The sequence below is a fragment of the Vitis vinifera genome, chromosome 3 (genome assembly GCF_030704535.1).
Source record: "Vitis vinifera cultivar Pinot Noir 40024 chromosome 3, ASM3070453v1".
Taxonomy (NCBI): Eukaryota; Viridiplantae; Streptophyta; class Magnoliopsida; order Vitales; family Vitaceae; genus Vitis; species Vitis vinifera.
Window position 1 is genome coordinate 4,490,072 of NC_081807.1, and position 18,721 is coordinate 4,508,792.

The following is an 18,721-nucleotide window of genomic DNA, read 5'->3' on the forward strand; positions in this document are numbered from 1 at the left end:
CTAGTTGTTCTCTTCATTTTTGTCGTATATCCTCTCACAGTGTCTGACCAGCCAAGGAAGGGGATTTGCATCAAAAACCATAAATATCCCCGAAAGATATAACAAATCGCCAAGGGCCTTCCGGCACTGTCTTGATTCATAGTCGTTTGTAATGGTGCCAAAATGCTGTTTCCCAGCTACTACGCTCACCATTACATTTGTTGCCATGTGCCAACACTTCTCCTTCATCTCGACCAAAAGAGGCCTGTCCCCATTTTGTATCCATTGCCCATAGAGCTCTTTGATGAAAAGCTTAACTTCTGAGTCCCGGACATGGTTGAGTAACTCAAGCTGGAGGTTTGAGAGGAGCTCAACCGAGGCCAACTTCCTTACATCACGCCAGTATGGCCCGTAAGGAGAGAAACCAAACATGGCATGGTCATAGCCCATGAGCTTTCATGCCAAGGATCTGGGTCGAGTGGCAAATGCTCTGTCCATGGTAGTGAAACATTCTTTTGCTGCGTCCCAGCTGCTAACCAAAAAAGTTTTGCGCGGGCCAATATGAAAGCAAAAGATTGGTCCATACTTATCTGCCATGCTCCAAATGCTTGATGTTGGGGCTTGCCTGCTCATAGAAGATGAAGGTGTCCGATTCAAGGCCATGCCCTGGATGGTTCTGGTGCCCTTTTGCCTTTGTTCTTGTTCCCTTCGGCTTTAATCAACCACAAACAGAAGGCCAAAAACGATGATCCCTCGAAACTGAAGCCATGACTCAATAGAAAAGAAAATGTTTTAGGGGGAAGATGTTAAGATATGGACTCACACATATTTAACAATGTTACATGACTAAGCTATTCGCCTTTTGATATTTATTTTGTATCAGTTTTCCATAGTATGGGCCACCTTATGTGTAGAGCCCATTGCCATCACGAGCCTTAGATGATGGGCCTAAGACTCGTGAGGCCCAATAGCCAAAGGGTATGGTCCTATGCAGGAGGGTATAAAATCAAAGGCTAAGTGTCTGTTCAATCGAATCACATAATTTGAAATAAAAACAGACTTGTTTTCTCTCCCACTCCCATCGTCAGAGAGAATCCAGAAAGAGATGGTGCCCTCCACAGCCTTAGAAGATCCATACCTTGTTCATTCAACACTCAAAATGGAATCAAGTTAGTTCAGTATGTTCCCTTTCTATAGAAATGTTTGGCATAATTTCTTCGTATGATTCAACATGCAATTCCTGTCTAATAATTGGATACAAGAAAAATGGAGTTTCAACAGAAGAATCACTTCCCACTACCATATATATATCTCTAATGTTCTGCCTATACCAGGAAAAGGATTCCAAGATCCTTAGAAAAGAAAAAGAAAAAAAAAAAATTCTTTTCTGTAAATTCAGCTCTGTTCTTTTCCTTTCTGTTCCTTCAGCTAACTGATTTTGAATTTTGAAGAACCAACCCTGAAAAAGGATGATCACCTTCTTGGTAATGGGTCTGTTGTTTATTCGTGGACGGCTGCATTTAAATTTAAATATGCTTGAATGAGTGGGTTTGGTGCCTAAATAAAACCAAGGAATCTTCTGTTTTGTCTATAGTTCTAATGCGTTCCAGCACTAAGTAACAAAAGTGTTCATGTTTATATAAACAATAGCATGAGAGTAGGGCCTAGTAACTACGGTGTTTAAAACGTTAACGGCTGGGTAAGGATTCTTTAAAGTTACAGAGTACTTCTAGTTCTAGCTTAAAAAAATAGTTTTGACAAAAAAAAAAAAAAAACTAGATAAAATTTAGACAAGGGTTTTAAAAAGTTAAAAAAATCAATTGTAATATACTTCATAGATTGCATTTACAGTGATTTTAAAAAATGTTTTTAATATTTAAAATTTTTTATCTTTCAAACATTAAATATGCTAAAAATATTTTCAATAATTACTCTCAAACATACTCTTAAAATAGCACTAAGAGTGCGCTTAAAAGTGTTTTTATTCAAAAAAATTTTAATGACAATGTTTTCTCATAAAATATTATTTTTTGAAAAATCATCAATCAAGTGTTTTTCTAAAAAGTGATTTTTCAAAATTTGAATAGTATTTCTTAAATTCAATGTTTTTTTAAAAAAACATCTTTTTAAAGTAAAAGCACTTCTTAGAATCACCACCAAGATAAGTCTTAATAAATGATTCTCTAAAAAAAAACTATTAGAGAAAATACTTTTACAAAAATCACGTTGACGCAGTTTTAGAATTTTGAATAGTATTTCCTAAATTCTGTTAAACATTTAATGGTTTTTTTTAAACTTCTTTTTACGATAAAAGCACTTTCTAGGATCACTACCAAAATAACTCTTAATAAATTATTATCTGAAAAAGACTATTAAAGAAAATACTTTCACAAAAATCATGTTTAGTAAAAACATGGATAAACACATTTTTAAAATTCATTTGATAATAATTTTAGAATGTATTTTTAATTTTTTTAGTATTTAAAAATTTTTTTCAAAAGAAATATTTTTAACTTCTAAAAAAATTATAAACGCTTTTTAAAACCTCTATCAAACAAGTTCTTAAATCATGTTACAAATGATGAGTTTTAAAGGCCGCACTCATTCCATTCACTCACCTGTTATTCTTGAACACTTTAAATTCAACATTTCTATTTTTTTTTTCCAAAAAAAGCTTAAGTTATGTTCACAAATTGTTATTAAGAATAATTATTTTTATTTTTGAGAATTAAAAAAAAATAAAAACGTATTTAATTAATTTTTAGAAATGGTTGAAAATAAAGCATTGGAGATAGAAGGTCATTTTTAAAAAAATATTTGAAAATTAAAAAAGAAAAAAACATGTTAAGAAATTTCTAAAATTTCAAACATATTTTTATTTTAGAAAATATGATAAAACAAAATTTGAAAATAGTTTAAAAATATATATATTTTTAAGAATTATTTTTAAAAACATTCCCAAAATAGACCCAAGACTCTTAATTTTAACATGTTCCAGTTAAATTACAAACACAAGGTACCTAGAAAGTATCCTGATTAAGAAAGCTTGAGTAGATATGCAAGGACGGCAAGTGATGTATGTGAGGCTTTTCATCGAGGTTTATTTAGGCGGATACGCATCCCGAGTGACCTCCAGTGGAGTAGACCCTTCCTGGGCTAACCAGGGGATTTTGTGGCACACATTAGGATACTACTTTAGTGGTAGAGCTCGGAGGGTAGCCTTGGGACTAGGGTGACCTCCAGCGGAGTTGCTTTAGGCAAAGCGAGCCCAACACCTTCAGTCATATCCAGGGGTGAATCTGCAACCACGCCCAATTCAAAACCATGAAGCAATCTGGCTAGTGTCAGCTGCAGGATCTCCAGAGCAAATGAGATTCCTGGGCACATCCTTCTGCCTGACCCAAATGGTAGAAGTTCAAAATGTTGACCCCTAACGTCCAAACCCACATGCTTTGTCAGGAACCTCTCAGGTTGGAACTCCAAAGGATCCGACCAAATTGTGGGATCGCGGTGTAACTTCCAGAGGTTAACCAGAAGGCGAGTCCCAGCTTGGATGTGGAAGCCAGCAATAGTGCAGTCCTCCATGGCCTCATGTGGCAGTGCAAGCGGCCCAGCAGGGTATAGTCGTAAAGTCTCCTTGATAATGGCTTGCAAGTAGACTAGCTTCTTTATATCTGATTCGTACACTTGCTGATTCCTTCCCACATGGAAGTCCAACTCTTCTTGTGCCTTTTTTAGAGCATGAGGGTTGTTCATTAGCAGAGAGAGTGCCCAGGTGAGTGTGATCGCTATTGTATCATTGCTCGCCAACATGACAGTCTGCATCAACATATTACACCCATGTTGAACTTGTGATTAAAGAAAAAAGTCCATACATCATTTGTGAAATAGTATGTCTAGCGTGTCGGCAGAAGAATTATGACTGGGGAATCCGGGTATAAAAAAATTATCCCAGTTCCTGTTATATTCCAGCCTAATTTATGAATTCTGTCTGCTGTTTCCTTAGGGAATGGTCACGGCAATTTTTGTCAAAGAAACAAACAGAGTTACTTCAATAGTCCTGAAATACTGTATAGCAGAAGGAAAAAATAGATCATGATGTAGTAATACGAGTATTATCAAGGTCTTGATGAAGTTGCAGATGCTCATGAGGATGGTGGTGTTATGAAGTAGTAGAAACATACCAAGCAAGTGGCTTTGATGACAGTATCATGGTCATGGTCATGGCCAGAGAACTGAGCATCATCTATAACAGACAGCATGGCGTGAATGAAGTCTTGCTCAGCCTCATTGATGCTTCCGGAAAGCCTCTTCTGACGATGCTCCTCCACCCATCTTCCAATAACCTGATCCAACTGCCTAGCTGTTCCCTTCATTTTTGCTGTATATCCCCTCACTGTGTCTAACCATCCAAGGAAGGGTACTGCATCAGAAACCATAAATTGCCCCATTAGATTCATGAAATCACCTAGGGCTTGGCACCATCTTGACTCGCCATTTCCACACCGTTTCCCAGCAACTGTTCTCATCACCAAATTTGCTACCAGGTGCTCAAACTTTTTCTTCATGTCCACCAAAACAGGGCTGCCTCCATTATCTACCCATTGCCCATAGAGCTCTTGGATGAAAAACGTGACTTCTGAGTCCCGGACATGCTTGAGCATCTCGTGCTGGCGGTTGGAGAGGAGCTCAACCATGGCTAGCCTCCGCACATCACGCCAGTATGGACCGTGACGTTCAAACGCAAACATGGCATGTTCATAGCCCATGAGCTTTACTGCTAAGGATCTTGGTCGGTTGGCGAGTGCCTTGTCCTTGGTAGTGTAACATTCTTTTGCTACTTCCGAGCTACTAACCACCAGAGCTGTTCGAAGGCCAAGACGAATGGAGAAGATTGGTCCATACTCATCAGCCATGGCTCCAAATGTCCTATGTAGTGGCTTGTCTGCTCCTAGAAGATGAAGGTGACCCATTACAGGCCATGCCCCGGAGGGCTCTGGTGGGCTTCTGCCTTTGTTCTTGTTGCCTTTGGCATTAACCAACCACAGACAGATAATTGCAAAAAGAATGCCGAAAACTGTGACATCTTGAAGCTGAAGAGAGAATCCCATTAGAAGATGGAGATACAAAATTCTGGTTCTCCTCCGTTTCCTTTCTTGTCCATGAAGGATTACCATCCTCCTCCTTTTCCTTTTTTAGTTCATTTCATTTTGTCGTTGACGTTGTTGACAAGCGTGGTCCCGGGCTGACAGCTTCTTCCGCAAGTGCCATGGCCCATGGGTTGGTGATTTTGCCCGATCTCGAGGTAGATTCCCACCGAGGGGAACTTTTTTTTAAAAAAAAAAAAAAACAAAAGTGGTGGTGGTTGAGGATAAGGATGAAATTATCAATAATTATAAATATACGGCTAATTTTATTTTATGAATATACTTAATATATAAAAAATATATCATATTTTGATATAAAATATACCTAAAATTGATCGAAACTTATAAATATATAAAAATAAAATTTTTAAAAATAAAATTAAAAATATAATAAATATTTTAAAATTACTTTATTTATAAAAAAATTGATATATATATATATATATATTATAATTTATCATATTTAATGGTAATATTGTATGTACATATTAAAAAATATATATTTTATAAATATACATTTATTATTAAATTATATTAAATATTATTTGACATAATATTGTGATATTTCATTATTAAAAATTATATTTAATATTAAAATTAAATTTATAATCTATTTAATTCAATTGTGTTAAATGATATAAAATAAATAATGATATATGTATGATTTTTAATATTTAATTAATATATTAATGATATTAAAAATACTATGAAAAAAAATTATCACGATAAAATTTATATTTTTAGTAATTAATTAAATAATTTTTTTTCATTTAATTATAAAATAATTATAATTAACTTGTTATTTAAAACATTCTTTTAATATTATGTTTATATAATGAGTTTTAGTATATATATTTTTAGTGTCACATATAATAAGGGGCAAACTTGTCTCAGCGATTGGTGAACATTTTGGTTAGGGTTCGATTCCCTCAACAGCAATAGAAGATTTGAAATTTTTTGAAGTTTGACCAGTCAAAATATTAGCGAAAAATCAATAAATTGCTGATAAATTGTGAAAATTTGGTGAAATTTTCAATAAATTGCCAAAATATCGAGGTGTCGATATTTCTTTTCTATATATCATGTCGAGATCCACCAATACACGATATTTCAACGATATATTGTGGAAATATTACAATATTTTAATCACTGATTGAGGTCAGATTTTGAGGTAGGCCAGTCTCTTGATGGTCCCATTTTTAGCCGCTCAAGAGAAAATGACTTAGTGGAAAGTTCAGTTCAGGTGCTTTCAGCCCAAGTTGTGCCTCCTCTTTACCTACCACACAATACATAGACTTACAAGCTCATCTCCAATATGATTTGATCAATGTTCTCTTTACTTATTTATCTCTGAAAGTCTAATATAAGTATGCCGGAGCCGGTCTACTCTCTTGGTCACTTATATTTTTCTTGATAGGTATCTTCATGTTGTTATTTCTGGTGCTAACACAGGTTCAGTGGACTAAAAGTACCAGTTCCAGGCATAAAAAGGAACCATATGTAGGCACAATTGCCTGATGAAGGAAGATATTAGAGCATTCTCTCATGCACACCTCACTCTGCATGGAGGACGATGACTAGTAATCTCGTGCACAGCCACACGACAAACCAGCAATGTAAACTTGATTCGGTATCACTTCTCGCTAAATAAAAGGTCGGAGAGTTTGTCACAACATCAACAAATTTAGCTCCTCTTTTTCTTCTCTATGTTTTTGTTTAACTAATTGATTTTCTGAGGTCTGCAAACCAAGAACTGTTCTACCTTCCTGATTAGCTCTAGAGTTGATGGGGGAGAAAATGTCAATTTCTATGAAGATTAAAGTGTAATCAAACAACAAACAAGAAGAAAAAGAAGAAGATGCACTTTACGAGTATCAGATATGACTGCAATGTAAAAATATATAATTCCAATTTGAAGAAGAAAAAAACTTTCAGATCATCAAAGCTTATTGTTTAAATTTCAAAAAAAAAAAAAATCCTAAACAACTGCTGTTAGATCATCAAGTGCATCAAACCCATCCAATCCCCGCCTTGCTTCTTGTTCTATCTCTTTCACCACTCCATCAAACCAGCGCCTGGATGTCGGTAGTCTTGAAAGTGTCAAACAAAATCCCTGCAGCCTGTTTGGAAGAAGAAGATGGAACCATAAAGCTTTTGCCACTAAGGGCTAGAAAGTTATTATCAAATGAATAAAAAGAATAAGAGATTGAGCGAGTATACTTATTAATGCAGATTGTGAAAGCATGATTCGCATTAAAATGAGGAAGAGGACATAACTCAGAAAAAAAGCAGAACACAACTATTAATTTACTTTACCTTCTACTAATACCCTCTAACTGAGCTCTCCTAATCTCATCTTCTGGTGGGAAGCCACCATTTTGCCAAGCTTCCATTCTTTCTCTATCACCATGGTACAGAGAAAATTTGTAGAGGTATAATTCTTCAGTCTCTACTAGATTTAGTCTCTTGAGCTGCTCTTTCATGATGCTCATGGGCTCAAACATCCAGTCAAAAACCCTTCCCTCAGGTCTGTTCAAACTTGTTAATTCAACATTGTCACCTGATAGAGTAGGCAATGGCAATGAGAAATTGATGAACTTTCTATCTCAACCCAACTCAAAAGAAAGATTCTATAAATAAAATTTAAGACAAACTGAAGGTTTTCAATCTTATGACAGATCCTAACAAGCTTTGTCATACATTCTCTGTGAACTTGATCGATAAGGTTCACCAGATTTGTTCATGAAAGCATGCATTCACCATTCTTGATGAGGCATATAACAGACTTATATGTTCTCTGAAACAAAATGTTAAAAAAATGAGGTAATAGGCAGTTATCCATACGCATGAGAAATCCAGGGGAACCACTCTTGATAGAGTGAAGGAAGCATTCCAGAAACGAATAAGCAGGAATTCCAATATTAATTATCTTGTTCTTTGAATTTCGCCATGTCTCCAGATCTGGCATCCCAACAGCTCCAGCTCTGAGAAGCTCTTTCCCGGTGTGCTCACATGCTTTGAAGTAGTTATCCCATATCTGATCAATGCATTGATTCAAGTGGTTAGCAACTATCCATACATACATGTGATAAGGTGCTAAAGTTCTTGGAGTTTCTTGGTGTTCAGACACCATGATCTGCATAAAAAAGCCCATCCTCACTCCAAACCGAAAACGAAACACAGCCCAGTTACAAAATCAATGTGCACTTACATTCCACAGTCAGATAGATACTGAATGATGTCAAACATACCCTTCTAATTGAGGGGGGAAATGGCACAAAAAAAAAAACTATAGTAATTGCAGAAATGGAAGACACTACAGCAGTATTCCCACAATCAGGACATACATGCACAAGCTATTACATAATAGAATCATAAGGTACATGTTCTTACCATCACAGCACTAAGTGCCCTCTTTTTCTCAGAAGCTGTCCTTACAAGAGGTTCATTGGCATGGAGCTGTTCATTCAGCCCATTTACAGACACCAGTGTTGGACTATAAGTCAGCTGCTTGCAATATCTTGGTCTGGCTGCCCACATGAACAGAGGTTATCTTCTGGTACAAAGAGATACAAATTTTACAATAAAATAGTGTATGTTTAACTGATAACAAGTCAGACAACAGCAAAATTGAAGTTGAAACAAAAAAATACATGTATATTTACAGTATAATCCATGAGGAATTGACTTGTGATGCAAAACTTGAATACCTGGGAAAGCAGGATCCTTCTCGTAGGTAAAGGAAGTCATTGGTGGACTCATCAAACAATGACATAGATGCAACTATATATAGCAACCCCCTCTTTATAGAGCTTTCCTGAAGCAATTCCATGGCAAAATCATAAGCATAATAACCATCAACGCATAAGGAAACCAGGCTGGAGCATGAGAGAACAAAGATCAAATAATCAGTATTGGAAGCACTAGATAATTGAAATAGTACCTGATATGCAATAACAGCAGCACAACAGCCAAAGAAGAAACTCGAAATAACTCCAGCCAAAGCAGCTAAAACAACCACAATTGGCCACAACAAAATCAAAAGCCCTGCAAAGGGGACACAGATGGTTTCAAAGAAAGGCCCCTCCCTTCCAATAAGATCATGCAGTAACTGATTCCACCCTTTGAACAGCAAGATGGGGGATTTATAGAGGACTATCAGAGTTATAAAAGGCACGTCAACCAGAACTCCGAGAATTGCACATAAAATGCAACCTGGTATCTCAAAAACCCTGCATGAAGATTACTGAAGATCAGCTGCTGCCCATATCCCAAATTCTCCCATAACATTGACAAATTGAGAAAATAATAATAAATAGCATAGATTTATACTTTAGTTCTATGGGCTTCTCCCCTTTTGATTCAAGCAATCCATCCATCACTGAGAAGTAAGAATGGAAAGAAAAATCAGCAAAATCACGGACAATTGTGCAGGCACCCCAAACATTGCTCCAAGTACCATCCTATAGAAGTAATTCTTAAATTATTAAATCCACTCAATAACAATCAATCAAACTACAAAATCGAATGCCCAAGGAGATCAGTGGAAAAGATACCGTGAAGCATCTGATCAATTTTGTTCGTAAAGAAACACCTTCCATGCTAACAGCCTTGAATGTATCCATCACAGGGCAAATGAAACCATAACCAATTCCCATAATCACACTACCAACCACCCCAACAACTGTCCACAATGCTACTGGAATTGGGACCATAAGAATCAATAGGCACTTCAAATATGGATCAAATTTCTTTGTCCTGTTCTTCATAAGTTACATTGAGTCAGTGAATTAATTGAATATAAACAAATAAATATTGAAACGGAAGGTTTCCTTCTGTATTCCCATGTTTGGTAGCTGGGAAAAAAAACAAAAAGAGGAAAATTTTGAATCTTAATCATACGGCATGTTGTCTTCCAGAAAGGAAAAGAGTTAAACCAAACAACCCCTTCTATCGGACACAGATGAGAAGAGGGTTTACTTAGGATTCAAATTTTTTTTGCTCTTCTTTCCCGTTCTGAGAAACCAAACAGCGCAATCTTCCTAGTTCCTTTCAACTCGAATAATACAGAGTAAAGAAACAAACCTCACTATACAGTAAACAGTCCAAACAAGATGACAAGGCCATAGCCCTACCACAACACCTATGTCCCCAAAAGCTATTACTAGAAACACAAAGGGACTGAAAATACCACCTGCATATCATGAATCCATATATTGATTAGTGGAGAGAGAGAGAGAGAGAGAGAGAGAGAGATAGAGAGACAGAGAGAGGACCTTTGATGATGCCAAGAGCAAAGAGAAGAACAAAGACAGGGAGGAAGAAGATGAAGTAACAGAGATATGTGAGAAACCCCTTTGAATCCACCATTTGTGGTTCTGATTCTGAGCTCACTGCAACATGAATTTGGCTCAACCCGCATAAAAAAATTATCGACCCAGAGCAGAAATGAGAAAACTAGCAAAAATCAACAAAAATAAAAACACATTCGTGTACCAGGTACCATGATATCCTAGAATGAATCAAACAGTTGCTTGAGTTCAAAGAGCATGGAGAATCTTTGACAAAGCAGAAAAATGGTGGAGCATCAGCATCCAAGTACACAGAACCAATGCAAGAACATGACAAATATTTACGCTCACACACACACACACAAGGAAAAGGAAAATCATCATAAACCCATTTCCAACCTTTCTTTTATGTATCATATTCATGGGAAATCGAACCACGTGAAGGATAAGGCTTTTCTACAGTTGATATTCACGAGTTTCCCTGCATTCCTCCCCCATTTCCTGCAAATCGTTGTCAAACAGCATCATCCTTTTCAGAGAGTTTCTGTAGTGATGTCATTATACCTAAACTCTCACTTTTTTCCAAAAATTTTCTGATAATTTAATCTATCACCATGTTACGCATTTATTACTAAACCCATTAATCTCATGTGCATTTCTTGTTCAAATGACACTGGGTATATCATAAAAGTTCCTTTCTCTCTTACTAAAACTGATGAAACCCCTCTACCCTACACTTGAAATACCATTAAGACAAGGATATTAATTTAATGTTATATATCCAACTTTCAATCTGAATCTTTCATATTAAATTTGTATAGTTGAATAAAGATACAAATAATTGGAAAGTTTTGATCAAATGATGACCATTGTATTATTAAAGGGTAGCTTTTTTTTTTTTTTTTTTGTTTCTTTATTCCTTCTCTCTTTTTTCAAAAACTTTTTTGACCACACAGATAAGAAATCAAATCCACCTCAAACTTCACTTCACCACACTAATGATAAAGAGAAGATAAAACCAACCTTGATGCCAGATAAATATATGCACATGTGATAGACTCTTATAAAAAAAATGTTATTGAAGCCAATTTTACAAAAACATACAACACAATTATACATATTTTTCATATAATTTTTTTTTTCTGTTTTCAAGAATAAATCCATCATGAACTTTACTACTTTCATTCAATAAGAAATCAAGATTTGGAAGTAATGATAATAAGTGAATGCTTTGCAGCACATTCATGGGTGTAGAATATGCTTGGAGAGTATTGCGTTGGGTTTGTGCTGTGGAGGATCCATTAGAAAAGGTGGAGCACACCTGGCCAAATTCTAGTTCATTTAATAATAATATTCCATGGAAAGTGCTTTCATGCTTGTTCTTAGCATGATTCTGTTTTGTTTTCCCTGCAATGCCTGCACAATTATCACATCCATGTGTGGGCTGCTTTAGGATCTTTTTCCAAGGCCAATATGAACATCTTTTACCTCCTTATGGAACATCAGAACAGTGTCATCAAAATTCAAAAATTCCAAGATTCCAAAATTCCAAAATCCCCATAATCATATTTTAAATTTGGAATTAAGATTTTTGTAGAAATTATTGTGTGGACAGGTTTGTCTGCAATGGAAATAAATTTCTCAACAAAAACAAATTTTATTCTTTTGTTCGTAATTAATTTAATCTTACCAAATACTATCCTTCCAAATTGTGGACAAGATGTCTCAATCCTCCATGGGATATGTGTGTAATATTCTTATCTCTCAACCAGACCAACAAATGTAATATCAATCAAGCATCTTACTATAAAATTGTTGAAAAGGCTAGATTCTGTTTTGATAGCCAAAAACAATTCAGTCTCTGCATTGAACAGAGGGAAAGAAACAGAGGTTGTTGAATAACAAACAATTGATACTAACTAATTTTATTCTGAAGTACTTCTCATTCAGCCTCCTCCACAGATGCTTCAATTCGAAGAAGAACAAACCCCACTGCAACTCCAACGAGAACTAGGCCGTTCATGATTGCCGCAATCCTGAATATCTCTCCAACAGCATTGCAGGTAGAAGACAGAGCTCCTCCTCCTCTTCCTTTGCCTTGTGATGGGGACTTCAGTGAGCCCACAATCTTTGCAAAGGACTGCTCAGTACAAACAGGAAGGCCTAAAGAGGCCACACTGTTGTAAGCTTTCAGTCCATCAAAGGAGTTCAGTCCCCCTATGAAGTGTACATTGGTTTTTCTCCTCTGGGAGGTGCGGCCTAAGCCCGCAATGGCAGCAGCAGAAAATGTGGAGGGGGAAAGTGTGGCAGAAGCTGTTGCCATTGCTATCTTCCCCACAATCTGGTGTGTATTTAAGGGAAAATTTTGTTAGCCTTGTGCTTGTTTGGATGCTGAGAAAAGATAGGAAAAGATAGAAAAACTTCCTATAGTTTCATGGCAGTCAAGGAGAATATGCTAATGAGAAAAGAAGAAATGATTACCTGATGTGATGAGGTTGAAGAGCTTTGTTCAAATATCGAAGTACAGAGATGATGAGAGGGAAGCAAATGACACTTTGTAAGAAGTGAGATGGGAGAAGTTGGATAAGGTGATAGCAAGATGGTTGGCTGACAAGCTGATGAGATGAGCTTATTTCTAGAGAAAGATTGTCCCACTTTAAATATTGGCCAAGAAAAAGTGAGACCCATGTCATGCTAGTGGGAGAGAGCCTGTATTAAAGTGCTTTTGTTCGTTTGTGAAAATTCATAACAGTCACTTGCTCAAACCACCAGTTTAAGCTTTGAAAACCAATCAATGATGCAATCAAGCCAGTTAGTTTTTGACTTTTCAAATGACACTGTTTTTTCTTCAAGCCCTAACTCTAAATTTATGTGATAGAGTCTACACCACTTGAGGAGAGTCAAAACAAATCAAGCAAACAGAGGTACATATATAGAGAATGGGTGTGTTTGGGTTTAGCCAAGGGCTCCTGCGGACAATTGAAACTCCCACCAGAGGATCTGAGAGTATTGCATCCTTGCTTGATTGAACTCTCACATCTTGAGAAATAGTTCAGGAAAAAAATAGCTAAAGAGAAAAGAATATGGGGTCAAAAACACAATATTCAAAATCATGGATCAGGGCCATTCACTTCCATGGGATCCATGGCATTTCTGAGTTTGGGCAGCTAAAACTACACAAACCCAGTTGAGTAGGGGAAAAACAAATTGCATAATCCTCTAGTAGTGAACAGACGCAGGGACTTTACTGCCATGCTGCACCAAGTCATGGACCAAACTCTCCCTTGGAAGCCTGCAGAGTTTGGAAGACTGTACAGGTAATAGAAGAGAAGATTGTTAATTATACATAGGGTTTGATAGATAGTTACATACCACATCCAGAAATTCATAATCTCATAGGAATTCCCATAAGATAAATGTTAACAACCACAATAAATATCGATAGTTAACTATCCGGAAGTCTTGGAAGAAACTATTGGCAAACGTAAGTTGGCTTTACTTGGCTCAGCCATCTCTTCACCACTTTCAGCTCGGCATTTGCATTTGGGTGCCCTCCGGCTAGGCTGTGCCCGAAGAATGTGAACAACAAGGAGATACCCCTCATGGCCACTTTCCTGTACAAATTCACAAATGCAGGTGTCATTTTCACCCACATTGTTCCACTTGCAGAATGGTTTCCACCCAATCCATGTCCGACCATCCTTCCAGACAGCAACCTTTCCAATCCACAATCTCCCAAGAGGGTCACGAAGGGTCATCTTTGGAGGTAATTTAATATTATGGTCTCTTAGCACATCTAATGGAACATACTGCAGTAGTGGACAAAGAAAGCTTCCATAAGCAACAAGCAAAATGAGAAGAACTAGTAACTACAGTTTCTGGCACTGCTCTACTAAGTTTGAGATCAAGTTTAAACTGAGGAAGTGAAGAAAAAGAAGCAAGCTGTGGTTTGGTGATGCCTGGAAGACTTCTTAAAAGAAGCAACATGTATGTACGAGACACATTACTAAACATGGTCATCATTTAGCAAGCAAATTAAGTAATAAACAGGAAAAAAAGAATTTTTTTTTTTTCATGGATGACAGCAAAAAAGCAAGATATATAGCACCAAAAAATACATTTGTTATAACTAAGAAGCTAGCAAGTAGTGCTATTGCAACATTACTAGTATTATTTGGTTAGCTCTCATCTGGCTTGAATGAAGAATTGTTATTTGATCTATTGATGGTACATTTTATGGGAGAAGAGTGGCACGAAGATGATGAAATAACCAAGTTTGGGGGAATAGTGGAACAGCTTGTAATCAGATATTGAGTTGGGGAAACCCGGCAATAATCTTAGGGAGAATCATGCAATTATAAAGCTTGAGACATTCTCTTTTTATGGGAAGAAAGAGAAACTACATTATAGGAATAGAAATAGGCCAAAAGAGATGAACTATCTTACAAACAGAATGTGGAAATAGAAAGAAATTAAAAGGCCAAACTTTTTACAAGCAATGGAACATCAAAAGATGGCTACCACAATGCCCAATGAAACCCAATCTCAACCTAGAAAAAAAAAAAATTATCCAAGGGGAAATGAAATCCCTAACTGAAGCCTATGACAAGTAGGCCTGGGTGTTTGGTTAAGCAATCCAGTATATAGTTTGCTCATCTAAGCTTCCAAGCAAACCAGCACTCCAAACCTCTTGAGGGGTCAATAGAAGATCTAATGTTAACATATGCATATATACAATACATGGTATCATACCCTAAAGAGATTCATACCAAACTCTCTTTAAGAGACAAAAGTATGAAGTCCATAAATAACTGAAATCTAATGGTTGTTGCAACTTGCAACTTTTTGGGCAAAATCTAACAAGCACCAAGAAGCATCCTACCACCACTTCACAAGCCCACCCCAAGTACTCAGTGATTGGAAGGACAGGCACAGCATCAAGGTGGGAACGAGTCCATATAGGATCCCCTGAACCCTACTCTTAACTTGGCTCATTATAAATAAGGTGTTATGCCTAAAGGGCACCTTTGATAGCAGATATTCTGAGGGATGCATCAAATGAAACTACCAGAAGTACTTTTTAAGGGGAAAAAATGTTGTGCCCTGAACACATGATATACATATTTGAATTGAGCATATTGAGTATTTTATGATCTGGAATACATGGACCCACTGCAGAATGATGCATAGAAAATGTGGCACATCAATCTACCAACCGATTCAAAGTCAAGCATCATCTGAAATTTGAATAAATTGTGTTAACTTCATTTTTCTACTAGGACTAGTTAGAGAAGATTTGATTTTAGTTTCCTTTGTTGTCAATTTTCTATAAAACCTTCTTATGGCCTCACACAAAGAAAAAAAGCTCAACCATAAATTTCATTTATTTCTGTAATAATTTCTAGTTTCTTTATTTTACTTCATTAGGAACTCTTCATAACCAATATCTATATTTTTCTTCAAACCTGTAGGACCTTGTGATGGAGGGGATAGGAGTTTAAGATGTGAAAATAGTTTGGAGTCACATATGAATCTATCTAAGAGAATAACTTAATTAATCTTTCCTGCACACCTTGACAATGATACACCTACAGCCTACAGGAACCTCTAGTTGATATGGGTTCTGACTCTACATCCTACCTCTCCTGAAGACAACCTGTTTTCCTTCATTTCAAACTTAAAGAGTGCAAAAGCTTACTATTATTCCCCTAATTCCCAATTATAGACCACAATCATTCCTTCACCACTCATCTTCGCCTTGGTCCTTTATAATCAATCCCATATTTCCCTGTTTTCTATGATCTCTTACTAAAGCTATGGAGCCATCCTATCAAATCTCTTTCCATCCCTCTCCTTAACATTTTTGTTGCTAAAGTCTTCTGGCTACCAATCTAATTCCTTCTAACCACCCATTTCTAGCTCCAAAGGTGTTCAAAATTTATGATTGTCCTCAATAAAAGAGTGTTGGCATAACAATGATTTCAATTATTGAACATTGCTTTCTTTCACACCCACTTTTCCTGTGGAAACTTATAGCACATTCTAATTTCCTATACAAGGAAGTTAACCTGGACAAAAATGCAATAGGTGAAATATTTAGCCAATGAAATTCATCCTAGAAAGCCATCAGATCTCATTGAGGATTACTTATCTAAGATATTCAAGAAAAATACTAGATTTGACACTAGACAAAAACAAATTAACAAGTAAACAAAGAAATATTTAAGGTCTAGCCATGACACTACATAAAGTTATAAAAGATATAACACAACCATAAAAGATGTTCACAGAGGAGAGATTATAAATAGGTGATGCAAGCCTTACCAATTTGCTCCTCCTCGCTGGTCTTACTTTAGTTTCGAAATAAGGATTTTGGGGATTAACAATACTTTCTATTTCAAAAGCAATGTTTTCCTCAACCTGGACAGCAGAAGCTTCCTTATACTTTCTCTTGGTGCAGTTGCTTTCTTCGGATGCAACTCTGCTCTTTTTAATGGCAGTTTGTTTGTACCCAACTACATAAGGAAACCTGTAGGTTAAATATTGACTAATACAAGACCACATGCGATATATATGTATTTGGAACACTCTTTAAGAAAAGAAAAGAATTACAAAACTTCACTATAGTTTTTTCTACCAATTGGTGATTGACCCCTTCCAGAATATTTGCGCTTGTATACAACCCCTTTCTTTTTAGAGGATTTTGGTTGTGGTTCTTCTTCTTCTTCACTCATTTTCCCCCCTTCCTCCTCTTTCTCTGATGACTCATCTTCTGTGGAATCCCTCTCCTCTTCTGCCGAATCCTCCTCTTCTTCCCCCTCTTCTTCATTGCTCTTTTCTTCCTCCACATCTTTTTCCTCATTTACACAAAAACACCTTTTGTAGATGCCCACATTGATCTCCTCAGAGCCTTTCTTCTCACACCCAGTATTTCGAAATAATTTAAAATCAAATATATAACCACCATCATATCGGAAAACAAGAAAATCTTCCATTTCTACAAAATTATCTGTAACAAATTTCTGCCAACCCTTCTGAAAGTACACATCCTTTCCTATTTTGCTTAACTCCACTTGCCAAACTCTCCCAACAGGATCTCTGAGGATGGCCTTGTGAGGCACAAATCCATTAAAATGCTCTCTGAAAGCAGTTGGGATAAGCTACACAGTAAAAAGTTCGCATGTCAATAACAAATAGTAAATCACTGTAACAGTTACTGGAAAAACTGATCATGTTTATCAATATTCTATGGAACATGCTTATTTCTATTTTCTTTTTATTTTCATCATCTCCGTTAAGTCTGAAGATGTATACTGCTGCTGTAAGAGATTAAAGAATGGCCAATATGTATAAAATGGCACACTACTCAACCTACTAACTCAAAAAAAACCTCAATGCATGAACCTATCAACACTTAAAACAACCTATCAATCAAAACACAGAAATCATAAAGCAAACACAATCCGTCATCAAACAAAGTCCAAAGTGCCTGCTAAGTAAACAAACAAGAGACTTCACAAATCCTACAATCAGTCAACCACAGATGAGTAAGCACAAATTAAATAAAACATGCATTCACCTTTCAAGAACACTAAAGATGAAACTAGAAGGAGAACCCAGACCAAAAAAGAAGGTATCAGAGAGAGATGATCACCAGTTTGTCAGAGCTGCACTCAGGGAGACACACCTTGAAGAACTCAGGGCATTCTTCTTGTGGTGAACTCATCTCGTTCTGCAACAAAAAAAACCCTCTAAGCAGCCAAAGAAGATGGTGCATGTATCAGCTAAAACCCGTTGTATAGTCTCACACCCACTATATCAGCAAATAACCCAAGGCAATTTCTGAACCCAGAGGCGTTTCTGAAACCAGAAGGAAGAAAAGCAACAGGGGGGCAGTCGTGTCAGACAGAGTGGCCTCATCCTCATCTGTGGCGCGTGGAGGGCACTTTCCAATGGGCAATGCTGGGTTGTGTTTCCTGCAAACGCCTTCATTGTTTCCTGCAATCAACTTTCTGTTCTGGGTAATTTTCCAAACCTAGAAACCTTTTCCTCAGATACTGTTTTGGGTATTCCGGGCTTTCCTGAGTGAGCCATTAAAGTCGAAATCTCTGTGGACCCATGTTGCAGACATAACATGATTTGGTTTGACATGGTATGATATTCACAATTATTTTGACAGCAACGTGTGATTTTCTGAAAAGGACATTTTTCTCTCCCTTATATTTAAAAATATTGATAATTTTATTTATAAATTTATATTTATCTTAATTTTTAATTAGTATACAACATACATAATAAGATGTC

The 18,721-nt window shown here is 36.5% G+C and overlaps 5 protein-coding genes across 10 annotated transcripts; all 5 read right to left on the minus strand.

The window, feature by feature from the left end:
- LOC100854128 (cytochrome P450 CYP82H23-like) lies at positions 1–429 on the minus strand. The gene has a single exon (XM_010649584.1). It carries the CDS (start codon positions 427–429, stop codon positions 1–3), a length of 429 nt encoding a protein of 142 aa, XP_010647886.1.
- Positions 430–2,943: 2,514 nt separating this feature from the next.
- Positions 2,944–5,147, minus strand: LOC100260701 (xanthotoxin 5-hydroxylase CYP82C4). The gene is made up of 2 exons (XM_002281395.4): positions 4,164–5,147; positions 2,944–3,798 (listed from the first exon to the last, which is right to left on the minus strand). The coding sequence occupies exons 1-2, from the start codon at positions 5,088–5,090 to the stop codon at positions 3,175–3,177; spliced, it is 1,551 nt and encodes a 516-aa protein (XP_002281431.2). The 5' UTR covers positions 5,091–5,147; the 3' UTR covers positions 2,944–3,174.
- Positions 5,148–7,007: 1,860 nt separating this feature from the next.
- LOC100255630 (uncharacterized membrane protein At3g27390) lies at positions 7,008–11,223 on the minus strand. Of its 6 annotated transcripts, none has more exons than XM_010649519.3 (12): positions 10,817–11,211; positions 10,623–10,684; positions 10,403–10,519; positions 10,212–10,320; positions 9,683–9,884; positions 9,459–9,589; positions 9,070–9,358; positions 8,837–8,943; positions 8,520–8,652; positions 7,971–8,163; positions 7,443–7,686; positions 7,008–7,246 (listed from the first exon to the last, which is right to left on the minus strand). In XM_010649519.3, exons 2-12 carry the CDS (start codon positions 10,630–10,632, stop codon positions 7,105–7,107), a joined length of 1,677 nt encoding a protein of 558 aa, XP_010647821.1. In that variant the 5' UTR covers positions 10,633–10,684; positions 10,817–11,211; the 3' UTR covers positions 7,008–7,104. The 6 variants fall into 6 exon arrangements, with proteins under 6 accessions (XP_010647821.1, XP_010647824.1, XP_002281443.2 ...); XM_010649522.3 differs by having other exon boundaries at positions 10,630–10,684; positions 10,817–11,188; XM_002281407.4 differs by having other exon boundaries at positions 10,623–11,211.
- Positions 11,224–12,200: 977 nt separating this feature from the next.
- Positions 12,201–18,548, minus strand: LOC100255593 (putative B3 domain-containing protein At5g66980). The gene is made up of 5 exons (XM_002284772.4): positions 18,072–18,548; positions 17,055–17,577; positions 16,742–16,932; positions 12,899–14,226; positions 12,201–12,758 (listed from the first exon to the last, which is right to left on the minus strand). Exons 1-4 carry the CDS (start codon positions 18,192–18,194, stop codon positions 13,867–13,869), a joined length of 1,197 nt encoding a protein of 398 aa, XP_002284808.2. The 5' UTR covers positions 18,195–18,548; the 3' UTR covers positions 12,201–12,758; positions 12,899–13,866.
- Positions 12,360–12,740, minus strand: LOC104877276 (uncharacterized). Its single transcript, XM_010649583.1, has one exon. It carries the CDS (start codon positions 12,738–12,740, stop codon positions 12,360–12,362), a length of 381 nt encoding a protein of 126 aa, XP_010647885.1.
- Positions 18,549–18,721: the final 173 nt, after the last annotated feature.

Excerpts from the sequence above, each read along its gene's own strand:
- LOC100854128 (XM_010649584.1), bottom strand. The coding sequence starts at position 429 with ATGGGCTATGACCATGCCATGTTTGGTTTCTCTCCTTACGGGCCATAC.
- LOC100260701 (XM_002281395.4), bottom strand. The coding sequence starts at position 5,090 with ATGGGATTCTCTCTTCAGCTTCAAGATGTCACAGTTTTCGGCATTCTT. Across the intron at positions 3,799-4,163 it reads TCATCAAAGCCACTTGCTTG|ACTGTCATGTTGGCGAGCAA; the intron begins GTATGTTTCTAC and ends ATGTTGATGCAG.
- LOC100255630 (XM_010649519.3), bottom strand. Across the intron at positions 9,590-9,682 it reads AATTGATCAGATGCTTCACG|GATGGTACTTGGAGCAATGT; the intron begins GTATCTTTTCCA and ends TTACTTCTATAG. Across the intron at positions 9,359-9,458 it reads GAGAAGCCCATAGAACTAAA|GGTTTTTGAGATACCAGGTT; the intron begins GTATAAATCTAT and ends ATCTTCATGCAG.
- LOC100255593 (XM_002284772.4), bottom strand. The coding sequence starts at position 18,194 with ATGCACCATCTTCTTTGGCTGCTTAGAGGGTTTTTTTTGTTGCAGAAC. Across the intron at positions 16,933-17,054 it reads AAGGGGTCAATCACCAATTG|TTGGGTACAAACAAACTGCC; the intron begins GTAGAAAAAACT and ends TTCCTTATGTAG. Across the intron at positions 14,227-16,741 it reads CAGCGAGGAGGAGCAAATTG|TATGTTCCATTAGATGTGCT; the intron begins GTAAGGCTTGCA and ends CCACTACTGCAG.
- LOC104877276 (XM_010649583.1), bottom strand. The coding sequence starts at position 12,740 with ATGGCAACAGCTTCTGCCACACTTTCCCCCTCCACATTTTCTGCTGCT.